A 15600-nucleotide genomic window follows, 5' to 3' on the forward strand; every position below is an offset into this window, starting at 1 on the left:
AACAACAACAACAACAACAACAACAACAACAACAACAACAACAACAACAACAACAACAACAACAACAACAACAATGACGACAACAACAAAAATAATAATAATGATAATAACCACATTCATTTAAGAATATATCAAAGCATAAAGGAAAATCATAGAGGTACAAGTTTTAAAATTATGTAAATAAATTAAATGATGCAAATACATTTCTTAAAAACTTTAAAAAAAAACCTCTTCTTACATAGAATGATAGTAGAAATAGGATATAGTAATGCTATCAACCAAATTCATGTAGGAATATACCACTTAAAGAATTATTACATTTAGAATACTCCCATTAAAACCAGCCTAAAACATAATGAAAAATCACATAGACTTAATTTCTATAGTTGGAAAAATAAAAAAATCAATAGATACAAAAATTAAAACACGTACACATGCATGTAAGCACTGAGAAAAATTATATTATAATTTGAAATAAATTCAATTCTCATAAAGAATGATAATAGAATTAGGATATAGTCATTGCATCAATCATTTCATTCAAGAATTCACCACTTCTTAACGACTTATTACATTTAGAACAATCTCATAAAAAATATCCCAAAACATAAAGGAAAATCATACAATACAATTTTTTAAATTATGCAAATAAAATACATGATGCAAATAAATTTATGAATAACTTGAAACAAAACTTGTTCTCATATAGGATGATAGAATTACAATAAATAAAATATTAAACTAGTCTAGTCTTGTCCAATGGAATGGACCACATATGGTTTAGAGCTTTGCTATATGCATATTACCATTTATTATTATTTAGCATGTACTTGTTATGTTCTTCTTCTTACTTACTATTTAGAAACTTCTATAAGTTCATGATAGAAAGGTATTACAATGATACTGTAACTCTTAAACCGTGCTTTATAAAACAAGTTCTTAAATTCCTCCTTTGTTCTCTCCTTTCCACCAATAGAAAGAGCCATCATTAATAAATCAGACATTAGTCCCACTTGTCTTTTGGTTCCTTTTTCCTTATCAATGACCGCATCCATAATTAATACCTTCCCATCTTCTGGTATAGTGTCATAGCTATTCTTTAAAATTTTCAAACAATGTTCATCATCCCAATCATGTAAAATCCTCTATAAACAAAATCTAGTATAGGGTTAAGTTAGGAAATCACTGATTCATCCTCCCTCTCAGTGACATCTAGTGTTCAACATTTTAGTGTCCAAGGGAAAACCCAGATAAGTAGATGGTTAGAATCCACTCTACATCCCAAAATTCTAGCTATTTTGATCTTCCTAAGCTCCAGGGTATTGAAGAAAAATAGAGAGATTTTATGTTTTTTAACCATCTGGCCAGACGCCGACTCATAGGCATCCAAGGCCTTTTTCAAGTTCCTATCTTCAACCACAGTTGATTTCCCTATCAACATGGTATCATCTACAAACTATTGATGAGAACAGACCAGATTACTAGATGAAGGCCTCAAACCTATAAGGGACCCCTTCTCAACCATCATTTTCAGGTTCCTTCTGAGGCGTTTAACCATAATGGTAAAAAGAATAGGAGAAATGGGGTCTCCCTATCTAAGCCCTCTAGAAGACTTAAAGAAATGTGAACCAGATCCATTGACAATGATGGCTAGGGAAGCTAAAGAAATGGGTTGACCAATAAGATAAAGGACTCTATTGCTGAAGCCAAACTCCCTCATAATTTTGAGTAAAAAATCCCATTCAACATGATCATAAGCTTTCAAAATTTCTAACTTGAGAAGAAAACCCTCAGCGTTAGATTCCATGAGAGAATGAACATTTTCATGAATAGTAATAATTAAATCTAGGATCTGTCTACCAAGAACAAATCCATTATTCTAAGGAGAGATCAAGGAGGAGAAAATGTTCAATAGTCTTGAGATCAGAACCTTAGAAATAAATTTTATAGAAGGAATTATAGAGACTGATAGGCGTAAAAGCTTCAAAGATGCAACTCCAGGGCACTTAGGGATGAGGAATAGGAATGTAGCATTTAGCTCTTTGAGGAGGCATCTTCAACCAAAGAACTCCTTAACAAAATTCACCACATCGTCAGCCACAATCTCCCAGAATTATAGAGAATCATGCTTTTCTTAGACAACTAGTTGAATTGATCCAATGTTGATGTGTGTTGATGTAATTATAAAATAATGTTTTATGATAAATTTAATTGAATTCTCTTCAATAACTTCTAGTTTGTATGAGTACATCATTTTCAAATTAATAAATAAAAATTATGAAATATAACAACATATCATAGAACTCATCAAAAACATGTCAATTTCAATCATAATGACTAGAATGTCGACAAGGTATGGTTTTTTATTTACCTTTTTAAAGATTAATATTTTGATCTACATCTATACAAATGAATCACATCACTTCTACATGATTAAAATTTATTAACGAAGCATTTAATATATTATAATAAAAACAGAATTAGGATAAAATAATACCATCAACCAGATTCATGCAAGAATATATCACTGTTTAATAATTTATTACATTGAGAACACTGATCAAAACTAGTCCAAAACATAAACGAAAATCGTAAAGGCCCCAAAGCCAAGATCCTAATCCTTCCAATCCTTGTTGTTCCAAATGAAAAACTGTTTTCAAGGATGATGCTTTCTCTCCTTCTAGAGCTATTTCCTTGAGAAATGCACTTTTAAAAATATAAAAATAAAAAAAATTAAGCTTAGGATGTGATACCCCATTTATTTTTATTGATATCATCTAAAAAACTATGCTAGACAAATGCAAAAAATCTCTCAACACTTTATGGATTTCTAAAAAGACTACCTTTGGTAAGGGAAAAGTTGTGAAAATATCCTCTAAGAAAATCTTGGTTGGCTCCTCCCAACCTTCCCCTACTATAGACATTTTAGATGGTGAGTGTGCCAAGTATTAAATTACTAATTCCTCTAGAGATAGAAGGTCAATTAGATTATCTAAGATCAATACAATGACCAAAATTTCCACTATTCTTGGTTAAAACCCTACAGGGATAGAAATTGAAGCACACTTTGAGGAGTCTACTTTTAGTGAAGAAACCATAGAAGATAGTGAGTGTAACTTTATGGATCCTTTAAATTTAATCTATCTCATAGTGTTTAAGTGACATATCAAACTTATTCATTATCATTGTATTATATTGGTTAGAGTTTTCAACTAAGGCCAACATAAGTATTGTGGGAGACTATTGATGGTAGCATCAGCATTGGCCTTAATGATAATAGATATTAAAGAAGACCTTAAGTGCAGGGCATGTTGGCCCATTTTGTTGCTTGATCAAGTGGATTGACTATGATATGAAATGGGTCATTGTAGCTAGTCTTGGAATCATCTATACTACAAGAGAATATGAACTAATATAAGTATTACATCATTATATATTTTATGTGTGTTCTACTTAGTTTGAAATTCGATAATAGAAATATATTACAATAGATATCACAAATTGATTTGTGAAGATGTTAAAATTTTAATCTTGATACAGATTAATATTTCAAAGCCTACACCATTAACATGTATTCCTTCTTAGTTCACCGACACGAATAAACTTAATCTCTATGACTATAGGTTTTAATTGATTCTTATAACTAATCTATAACTTGATAAAATGATCTCATAAACTACATGAATTTTCCTCCATACATTGTGGTCTCAAATGATCATAAAAAATAATTTTGTTTATGAACATAATTGTGAGAATCATGTTTTTCTTAGAGAACTAGTTGTGTTGATTTAATGTTTATGTGTGGTGATGTAATTATATAATAATGTTCTATGATTAATTTTATTTAATTCTCTTCAATAACTTCAAGTTTGTTTGAGTACATAATTTTCAAATGAATAGATTATAATTATTTAAAAATATAATAACATATCATAGTTCAATCATCAAAAAAATGTCAATTTCAATCATAATGACTAGTAAAAATGTCGACAAGGTATGGTGTTTTTTTTTTTTAGTAAAAGGCCGAAGCCGATATATAATTTATTAAAATAAAAAGATTACACCTCCATTCAGTGTAGGCACCGGTAGGAAAGAATGGAGGAAAGAAAACCTCCGGCCTAGCCCAGATCTTACTGAAGATTGGAAAAAGAAAAAATAATACATAAGCAACTTCCGCAACTCGGCAAATACCCAGATATCCAAACTCAAAATAAAACATCCACCTCATTACATACTTCATACCCTAGAAGTATAATACGGTGTAAAGGAAAAATTTGCATACAACTACCAAAAGTTCTAAACGAAGCAAAAAGACAATGTAGCACAGCTGGGAGACTCATAAATAGTGTGAATGAAGCTCCTTTAACACAGACCCAAATGCCATCCAACCCAAGTACCTACATATACACACCCTCAACATTCCACCAAGATCATTGTTAGTAGCCTTGAAATGATTAAACAAAGAAATTCATGATTGAAAAATCTACAGCTTACCCTGAAAAAATAGATGCATTTGTAAACAATATTTTCATACCAAAATACCACCAAACCAACAAACATGATTCAATCAATTCCTCTGCACAAGAGCAATAAAGACAGTACTCTAATATAGCTTAAAAACACGAAGGCTACAGAGGCAAAATGGGCTAATGACTTCTCTATCAGAGGACTGTGTCATACACAACACATGACAAGGTATGGTTTTGTATTTATTTTTCAAAATATTAATATTTTGATCTACATCTATACAAATGAATCACATCACATCTACATGATTCATATTCATTTATGAAGCATTTAATATATTATAATAATAATAGAATTAGGATAAAATAATACTAGCAGCCAAAATCATGCAAGAATATATCACATTTTAATGATTTGTTACATTTATAACACTCATCAAAACTAATCCAAAACATAAAGGAAAATCGTAAAGATATATAGGTTTTAAAATCATGTTTATAAAATAAATGATACAAATAAAAATTATTATATCATTTGAGACAAACCCAATTCCAATAAGGATTTATAATTAAATTAGGATATAGTCATTGCATTAATCAAATTCATGCAAGAATTTACCACTTCTTAATGGCTTATTACATTAAGATCACTCTTATAAAAAGGAAAATCATAGAGATACAATTTTATAAATTATGCAAATAAAATACATGACTCAAATAAGTTTATTTCTAACTTAAAACAAAACTTGTTGTAATATATAGGATGATAATAGAATTAGGAAATAGTAACACCATCAACTAAATTCATGTAGGAATATACTATTTCTTAAAGACTTACTACATTTATAACACTCTCACCAAAACTAGCACAAAACATAATGGAAATTAAATAATTGACCCATATGAATATTAAAACACACACATCATATTTAAAACACAAAATCCAAATCCTTATATAAATCTTATTTTATTTAAACATGTATTCACTCACTCACACTCACATTCTTCATGTTTAAAACACACAACTCAAATGGTTAATGAAATATTATTCTAGTTCTAAAAATATTCTACCAATAAATCAAATTCACAAAATGAAAATTTCACAATTTCTTGATAACAAACTTACCAAATAACTCAAATCATTCTATTAAAGATCACACTAACTTAATTTATATAAATAAAATATTAAACTATTCCAGTCTTGTCCGATGGAATGGACTACATATGGTTTAGAGCTTTGCTATATGCATATTACCATTTATTATTATTTAGCATGTACTTGTTATGTTCTTTTCTTACTTACTATTTAGAAACTTCTATAAGTGCATGATAGAAAGGTATTTCAATGATACTGTAACTCTTAAACCCTGCTTTATAAAACAAGTTCTTAAATTCCTCCTCTGTTCTCTCCTTTCCACCAACGGAAAGAGCCATCATTAATAAATCAGACATTAGTCCCACTTGTCTTTTGGTTCCTTTTTCCTTATCAATGACCGCATCCACAATTAATACCTTCCCATCTTCTGGTATAGCGTCATAGCTATTCTTTAAAATTTTCAAACAATGTTCATCATCCCAATCATGCAAAGTCCTCTGTAAACAAAAAAAATTATTGTTTAAAAAATAAATTCTCATTTAAATAAAATATAATATTTTAAAATACCACTGTACCTTCATGAAAACTGCATCTGCTGATGGAATTTGGTCAAACATATTACCCTCCACATGCTCTACTCCTGAAATTTCAAATCTCTATCAGAAAATGAACTTGATTTAACAATATTTGAAATAATGATGTTTGAATTATTGTAACCTATTTCAAGCAGAACATTCTTCCTAGATCAAGCACAACCTAAGATCTGTATGCAACTTAAAAATAAAAATTAACCACAGGTAAGATCTGTATATAGATTATTAATTAATTACACTATAATTCTTTTCTCTTATTATTTTGATAAATCATGAAATGTTATCTGAAATCTTATACAATAAGATCTAAAAACTAAATAATAATTATAATAAGAAACTGTTGTTTTGAACTTGTAATGAGCAAGATCTTCATATATGAAGTTTAGAGATGGAGATGGTTACAGACCTTTTGCTGGAGGAGCAGTCCTTACAACATGAGGAAGGTCGAAATTGATGCCATGAATATGGGGATATTCATTAACAATTGTAGATATCGCAGAACCTGCTCCTCCTCCAACATCGACCACACTCTTGAAGCTCTTAAACCCATCATACGCCTTCAACACAGATGCCATTACAGAGCTTGTCTGAGCAGTCATGGCCTCATTCAACATTCTATTTGCTTCAGAATTCTTGCTATTGTACTCGAAAATGCTCATGCCATGGGCCTTGGTGAATGGTTGGCAGCCATCTATGACAGCATCATGAAGATACTGATAACCTTGTGTCACAATTTTTTGATTCAAGAACAATAGATGTGGCGCAAGAGATTGTTGCGGCTCATTATTTGCCAGCAATTTAGAGAGGCCAGTTGGGCCATAGTTTAATTGAGGAATGCCTCTGTTATCTACTGTGGTCTCTTCAGTAAAGACTCCAATGGAAGCCAGAAGCGTCATGATTCTAGAGAGGCAATCTATGCGGGCAGGTTTGTTTGTGGAAGCAGAAATATGGGAAGCAATTTCCTCCACGGAGAGGTGATTTTGACTACCAATAATGTCAGGAATGTTAAGCAAGACAGCTGCTTGAAGGGCCATGGGCTTGGCTGCCGTAAGAAATATTTCATAGAGCTGGAGATGTGCCTCCATGGAAGACTCTAAGGAAGCCATTTTTGTCTGATTGATTGTAAACTTGACAGAGGAAGGTAAATATGCGTGATCTATTACAAACAAGTTTCAATTTATAGAAAAATCGTTGATATTCCAGAGACTAAAGGAGCGGTGAAACGTTGGTTATTCTTAGATATTGAGAAGTGTTCAACACAATGTCGTTCGTGATGACGTTTACTGATACCCACGTGGTTTGAATTGTGTGTCTTTTGCATGTGTTGTGAAAACTAGCAATTGAAGTGAATATGAAGGTGATGTGGTTGTGAAAACTAGCCTTTTTATTGTCTTGTCATGCAAAATGTTAAAAGAGTGTCGTGAAAACTAGCCCTCTTTTAGGAGTCTTTTTAGATTTGGATGGGTGTCCTTGTAAATGTTAATAATATTATTAGTTATTCTTAGATATTGAAATGTGTTCAACACAATATTGTCAAAGTTTTTATTGCATGCGTTGTAAAAACTGGCCATTGAATTCAATATGAAGGTGGTCTGTTTCGCTTGGTTTGATATATTCAAATTAGCTATTCTTTAAACTTGACATATATTCAAGTTGTCAAAGTTTTTATTGCATGCGTTGTAAAAACTGGCCATTGAATTCAATATGAAGGTGGTCTGTTTCGCTTGGTTTGATATATTCAAATTAGCTATTCTTTAAACTTGACATATATTCAAGTTATGTCTGATGTCGTCAATTTATAGAAAAATCGTTAAAACTTGACATATGTTCAACGCAATGTCGTCTGAGATGACGTTTACGAGTACCCAATTGTCAAAGTTTTTATTGCATGCGTTGTAAAAACTAGCCATTGATGTAGTCATATATTTAAACTAGCCATTAAGTTTTTTATGCAGGAAGATGGTCTGGTTCACTTGTCCTTTCGCTGCTGTCAACTCTTCTAGTGTTGAAGACGGACAAAATAAGGAAATTTGATTGATTGAGCGTATTGTTAGGTTTTACTGTCTTGCGATGTAAAACTTAAATGAAGTTTTTCAGTTTTTTTATTTAAGATTCTATTTAGATTTCGATGGGTGTCTTTAGGGGAATCATATCAGTAGTCATTATAGCTCTTCTTGCATATCTATAATTTTTTATAGTTCATTTTGTGCTTTCACAGATTTTAAAAGGTACATTGGATTTTAACTTGACAGAGGAAGGCATATATTTCTGATCAATTATAAGCAAGTGACAATTTATAGAAAAATCGTGTAGATTTCATAGATCAAGGGAGCTGTGAAATCTGTTCAATAAACTGGTTCTAAAATCGCACGTCAATAACACGAAAAGTCAATAACATAAATTTTTTCAAAAATTACAGATAGTTGATTGTAACTAGTAGAATCAGCTATGATTTTGATTTTTCGAAAATTTTCAAAAAAATCAATAACACAAATTTAGCCAGTTTAGCCGTGTCTGTTTGCAATGATGTTTACGAGTACCCAATTGTCAAAAGTATTTTGTGCATGCGTTGTAAAAACTAGCCATTGAACTCAATATGGTTCTCTTTTCCTTGTGATATTCAAACTAGTCATTAATGTATCTAGCCATTAAGTTTTTCATGCATGAAAGTGTTATGTTTCACTTGTCCTTTGTGTGATACATTCAAAGTAGTCATTAATGTACTAGCATCCTTTGCTAATCAATGAATAGACATAAATTACACACATACTCCTACTTTTTGTTGCTGTCAACTCTTCTATTGTTAAAGAGGGACAAAATTTGGAGGAAATTTGACAAATTTTGCATTTGGATTTTTCTTTTAATTGTCTTCATATGTGACTTAGCTGCTTATAGTTATTGTTTTGGCTTCTTAGTGGTAACAACTCATGTCATGGGATTCGGTGTGCATGCATGGGTTAAAAAGTATATATTTCAAAGTGTCGCCCGATACCCACTTAAAGATGCACCAATTACATGCACTTGAAATTGTCAATACTTATGCAAAAATGCCCCAATAGTTGTGCACTATGGGTACCAAAAAAGGTGCACAAATGGACGAATCATGGTCCAAAAATGATAAAAAATGGTTAGCTATTGGTACATTAAAAATTTATTAATAAGATTTTAATTATTTTCTTTTAGTTTCTTTAAAGTTAGTAATTGGGGGGTTGGGTGTGTAAGGGGTGTTCAGTTATTGGAACTATAACAGCTATTGGTGCTCTTCCTCTATAGCAATTTTTTTTTTAATTATGTTCTATTATATTTTTAGGTCTATTAAAAAGGTAAATAAAATTTATTTATTAAAAAAATAAATTTATCGATTTTAAGTTATAATCAAAATTGCTAATAATTTTACATCTTATCTAGATGAAGCATACTAGTAATTGTTAAATATGATTTTGCACACTCACAAATTCTTAATGGTACATCAAATTTCGATAATTCTTATTTGTTTCTTTGTATGTGACTTAATTGCTTATAACTATTGTTATGGCTATTGGGTAGTAGAAACACATGCTTTGGGATCCGTTATGCACACAAGGCTCAAAAAGTAAACATTCCAAAATGTCACTCAATATCTCCCCAGTAACCGTGCACTTAAAATTCCCAATACTTATGCACAAATGCCCTAATAGTTGTGTGTTATGGGTACCAATAAAGGTGCACAAATGGCCAAACCATGATCCAAAATGCTAAAACATGGTCGACTATCGGTACATGTGAAATTTATTAATGGAATTTTAACTATTTTATTTTTATTTCATGAAGGTTAGTAATTGGGAGGTTGGATGTGCAAGGAGTGTTTCTCTATTAGAACTACAATAGCTACTAGTGCTCTTCTCCTATATCAATGTTTTTCTTAATTATGTGATATTATTTTTTACGTCTATTAGAAAGGTAACTAAAATTTAGTTATTGAAAAAATAAAGTTATCTATTTTAAATTATAATCAAAATTATTAATAATTTCACACCTTATCTAGGGGAAGCATACTAGTATTCGTTAAAGAAGATTTTGCACACTTGCAATTTTAAATAGTACATTAGATTTCAATGATTTTTTATACTATCTATGTATGCAACTCAACTAATTATAGCTAATTTTTTTGGCTTTTCGGTAGTAAAGATGCATTCTATGGGATCCTTTATGTGCATAAGGGTCAAAAAGTACACATTTCAAAGTGCTACCCAATATCTCCCCACTAACCGTACACTTGAAATTGTCAATAGTTATTTCTTTAAAGTTAGTAATTGGGGGCTTAGTTGTGCAAGGAGTGTTTAGTTATTGGAAATATAATAGCTAGTGGCGTTCTTCCCCTATATCAATAGTTTTTTTAATATTGTGCTATTATATTTTTAGGTCTTTTAAAATGGTAACACTAATCTATTTATTTAATAAATAAAGTTATCTATATTTTAAATTATAATCAAAAGTATTAATAATATTACATCTTATATAGGGGAAGTGTACTAGTAGTCATTAAAGCTAATTTCGCACACTTGTAGATTCTAAATGGTACATTAGATTTAGATAATTTTTTTATTGTCTCTGTATACATCTCAACTACTTATAGATATTGATTTCACTTTTGGGTAGTAACGATAGACACTATGGGATCTAGTATGTGTGCATTAGTAAAAAAGTGGTAATTTCAAAGTGTCACTTCATACCTACTTACAAATGCCCCAATAACTGTGCACTACAACCACCTCAAAATTGGCCAATACTTATCCACAAATGCCCCAATAGTCACGCACTATGGGTACCAATAAATTTCAACAACTACTCAAATTAAAGTCCAAAAATTCTAACTACTAGAGGTAAAGTGGGCGGTTATTAGTACATGTAAAATTTATTAATGGGCTTCTAGTTATCTATTTTTTGGTTTTGTTTTGTTTTAAGTTAGTAATTGGAGGGTCCAATAAGCAAGGAGTGAACAATAATTGGAACATAAGAATAAATTGATATTATTCCCATATATTAAAATTCACTAATAAATAATTGATGCAGGAGCACTAATGTAGTTCTTACCTATTGAGCAGTTAGCAGTGCAATTGCTTGGAGATCGTGGTATTTATTCTTGTTTGAGAGTTTAGCATTGTGGATCTGTATTTATTCCCTTGAGTTCGTGGTCTTTGTTGTGTTCAAGTTTTATGGAATTTGGATTTGATTTCGGTGAGATATCGATCCCAATATTGGCCCGGTTGATATGTTCTTATAGTCTTGCAGTGTGTTTAGCGAAGTTCGATCGGGTTGCGGTTGATCTCCATGACTTGTGGATTGTGGATATGTTTCTTTGGGCATTTGTCGGTAGTCCCGGAGGTCCATGCATCAATTTATGTTTTGGAGATGTTCTTAGTGATTTGAGTCAACATGTTACCATTGCACGTTTCGTGAATCGGTTGGTGTTTGGGCTGACTTGATTGAGTTGTAATTATTTGCAGATGGTATATATGGAGGATTGCAAATCATTTGTTGGAGATCATGGCATTTTTTCTTGTTTGAGAGTTTAGCATTGTGGATTTGAATTTATTCCCTTGTGTTCATGGTCTTTGCGGTGTTCGAGTTTCATGGCATTTGGATTTGATTCCGGTGAGATATCGATTTTGGTATTGGCGTGGTTGATATGTTCTTACCGGTTAGTCTTGCAGTGTGTTGAGCAAAGTTGGATTGGGTTGTGGTTGATCCTCATGGCTTGCAGATCATTGGAGATATTGCTTTGGGCCTTGGCCGATATTCCCGAAGGTCCGCGTATCTTTTTATGTTTTGGAGATGTTCTTAGTTATTTGACTCAACATGTTACTGTTGCACATTTCATGAACCAGTTGGTCTTTGGGCCAACTTGATTGATCTCTAATTATTTGTGGACGATATATATGGAGGTTTTTGAATCATTTTAGAGCATATAAGTGAGAAGATAGAAGACAAATTTTAGAGATCGAGCGAAGATGTAGAACCAACGAGATTCTAGTCCAGTGGACTGAAGTCGAAAGGGATGAGGTATAGATTAGGGTTGAACCGACAGATAGTTTCTAAATGCTGATTCATTATGTGGATGATCTGTTGATCTTATGTTTGTGTTGTAAGCATTGTTTGTATCGTGGACTGTGATCCAACATGTGGCATATGTAATTCTTTGAATTGTGATGAGATTAATTCATATTGTTTACAGGTTGTGTATTATGTGATGTTACCAGTTGTTCTTTCTGCTATTTCTGGCATTGTGTTACCAGTTACCAGTATATTTTGCATGGATTATGTGTTTAGCGGCAAGGTTGTGTTGTCCTTCATTGGATCTCCCTACCTTGACTACATCAATAATTATCTAAAAATATACTTTTCATTGAACCCTTGTGAATAAGGGTTAAAAAGAACATATTCATTAAAATCAAAAGATGAGGCATAAACTAACTTCTTCTTGCATTATTAGGATGACACTAATAAATGGATTGCATGTAATTATCATTATATATAAATTTAATTAAAGTACATGTACAATTACATAATAGCTCACAACCTGGACCTTAAATCTTAATATCTATCTTCTATGCTCAATCTAACTTACTTGATTATATTCCAATGCACAATTATTATTATATATACGATGCAAGGGGATTCAGTGGGCCCAAAAATGGATCAAAACCCGAAGAAAATGACCTAACGAGTAAAACCAACAAGCTTAGCCACCGCCAAGAGATTCCTCTGGAAAATCCAAAGGATGAAGTGTATATCACGGGAAAAGGTAGGCCACATGCCAAGGTACATTGGAATCAATGCCCAAGGCTCCGCGACTTTAAGAAGGGATTCTGGTAGATCACCAAAATAGGTCTAGGAAACTGGTAACAAGATACTCTCTAACTAGTAATATGGAACTATCATGGAAACCAATAACGATATCTTGTGCAAAAATGATCCAAATGCGATGTGGTTTGGAAATATGAAAGATGATCAAGTCTTCAAGTAGAATCTAACTGCACAAGATTTGGTGAGCCAAAACTAGTACACATAGAAATAAATGTTGTAACTGCAAACAAAAAGAAAATGATTTTGATTGATGCAAGATTTCCATGAACTCGGGATGCTCCCGCATCGGACATATAGGATTATTGAAATAGTGAGTCTCTCACTTTGTTGGGGTAAGAGAAAAACCAAGGCAGTCTACCTCTTCCTAAGAAATCTAAGATGAAACTTCAACTGGTCTATGCTTCCACTTCACAAGATACTCCTTATATTGACTGCTTTGGGTACTACACGTAATCCTACTGTCCAAAATGTCTTCAATCTGATTTGGTTCCTTCCGGGCCAACTCTTTCTCCAAGAATGTAATACTATCTTCACTGAATTTGGGTTCATGATACTCATGAAGATCTGCAATGTTAAACATAGGTTAAATACTCAAACTATCAGGTAGCTCCACTTCATATGCATTTCTGGAACTGAACTTCCTCAAAATCTTGCAAGGTCCAAACTTTCTCATCTACAACTTGTTATAAGTTCCAACCGGGAATCTTTCTCTTCTCATATATACCATCATTTCATTGCCAACTTTAAATTCCTTATGTCTCCTCTTATCATCTACCTCCTCCTTATACTTGATGTTCATGTCCTCCAAATGCTACTTAACCTAAATATGCAGGGCTATCATATGATCTACAAAGTCTTCTGCTTCTGAACTTCTCTCGTCTTTACTACTAATATCTCTTAATTCTGATATACCTCTAGGATGCATTTTGATAACAATCTCAAAAGGTGTTCTTCCAATACTCCTATTTATTGAATTATTATAGGCAAAACTCTACTTGTGCAAGTCTATCGAATCCTAAATTCTTCTTTTATCTCTAACTAAACATCTCAACAAATTTCCCAAGCTCTGGTCAACAAATTTTTGTCTGTCCATCACTGTGCGTGAAAAGTAGAACTGAACTTCAAATCTGTCTTCATCTTCTTCCAAAGTGTTCTCCAAAAATAGCCAACAAACTTAGTGTCTCTATCTAAAACTATGCTCTTAGGTAATCCATGCAATCTCAACACTTCCCTGAAAAAATAGGTCTGCTACATGTAATACATTTGATGTCTTTTTACAAGGTATAAAATGAGCCATCTTTGAGAATCTATTTACTACCACAAATATGAAATCATTCCATCTCGATTTTTTAGGCAATCCAAGTATAAAATCCATGCTTATATCCTCCCAAGGTCTTACCAGTACTATCAAAGGTTTATAAAATCCCATTTTTCGACTACTACCCTTTGCTACTTGACAAACTCTACAACTTTGCACATATTTCTTCACATCCTTATGAATCTAGGGTCAAAACTACCACTCATTCATCAATGCTACTATTTTGTCAATACTAATATGTCCAGCTAATCCTCCACTATCAGATTCTCCCTCATAGAACTCTTAGGTATGCACAATTAAACTCCTTTGAATAACATCCCATCCTGAATGAAGTAATCCAACCACTTGCTTCTATCTACCATAACCGGTTCTCTACATGATCTCCAAGGTTCTACAAAATCCGGGTCATTATCATACAAGGTCTTCAATTCCTCAAACCCTAATACTGTCACTCTCATCTATGTCAGCAAATTTCCCCACCTACTTAATGCATCAACAACTTTGTTAGATTTCCCACTTCTTTGCTTCAACACAAAGGTGTAACTCTGTAAAAATTCTACCCATCTCATATGTCTCTGATTCAACCTACTCTGACTATTCAAATACTGCAAAGTTTGATGATCTGTATACAACACAAATTCCTTAGGCAACAAGTAATGTCTCAACTTCTTCAAGGCTTGAACTATGACATAAAACTCCTGATCATACACTAAATATATCCTTCTAAAATAATTGAATTTCTCATTGGCATAGGCTACTTCTCTCCCTTCTTGACTCAAAACTGCTCCTATTGCTATTCCACTTGCATCACAATCCACTTGAAATACTTTATTGAAATCTGGTAAAGCCAACACAGGCTTCTTAGTCACCTTTTGCTTCAATAGTTCAAAAATTTTGTTTTCTCTGGTGGTCCACTTGAATTCATTATTATCCCTTCTCATGGTCTTAGTCATAGGGTTACAAACTAAACTGAAGTATCTAATGAGCTTTTGGTAGAAACTAGCCAAATCATGAAATGATCTTACCTCTCCAATGCTTTCTCGTGTAAGCCACTCAATAATTTCTTTCACTTTCTCAAGGTCCATCTTCAAACCATCTTCAGATATCACAAATCCGAAATAGAGTAACTCATCCTTCATGAAAGTACACTTCTTGGTATTTATCAGGAACTTTTCTTCTCTCAACCTCTGCAAAATTCATCTCAAATGCAACAAATTCTCCTCCTTTGTCTTACTGAAAATCAAAATGTCATCCAAATACAAAATAACAAAGTTACCAAAG

General features: G+C 32.3%; 1 protein-coding gene across 1 annotated transcript; it reads right to left on the bottom strand.

The window, feature by feature from the left end:
• Window positions 1-5649: 5649 nt before the first annotated feature.
• On the bottom strand, window positions 5650-7261 carry LOC131079217 (caffeic acid 3-O-methyltransferase 1-like). The gene is made up of 3 exons (XM_058017118.2): window positions 6562-7261; window positions 6130-6202; window positions 5650-6057 (listed from the first exon to the last, which is right to left on the bottom strand). The coding sequence occupies exons 1-3, from the start codon at window positions 7259-7261 to the stop codon at window positions 5769-5771; spliced, it is 1062 nt and encodes a 353-aa protein (XP_057873101.2). The 3' UTR covers window positions 5650-5768.
• Window positions 7262-15600: the final 8339 nt, after the last annotated feature.

Source organism: Cryptomeria japonica, chromosome 4 (genome assembly GCF_030272615.1).
Source record: "Cryptomeria japonica chromosome 4, Sugi_1.0, whole genome shotgun sequence".
Lineage (NCBI taxonomy): Eukaryota > Viridiplantae > Streptophyta > Pinopsida > Cupressales > Cupressaceae > Cryptomeria > Cryptomeria japonica.

Coding starts and splice junctions, on each gene's coding strand:
- LOC131079217 (XM_058017118.2), bottom strand. CDS start 7,261: ATGGCTTCCTTAGAGTCTTCCATGGAGGCACATCTCCAGCTCTATGAA. Junction 6,203..6,561: donor GACTGCTCCTCCAGCAAAAG/GTCTGTAACCAT, acceptor TTGAAATTTCAG/GAGTAGAGCATGTGGAGGGT. Junction 6,058..6,129: donor GTTTTCATGAAGGTACAGTG/GTATTTTAAAAT, acceptor TTGTTTACAGAG/GACTTTGCATGATTGGGATG.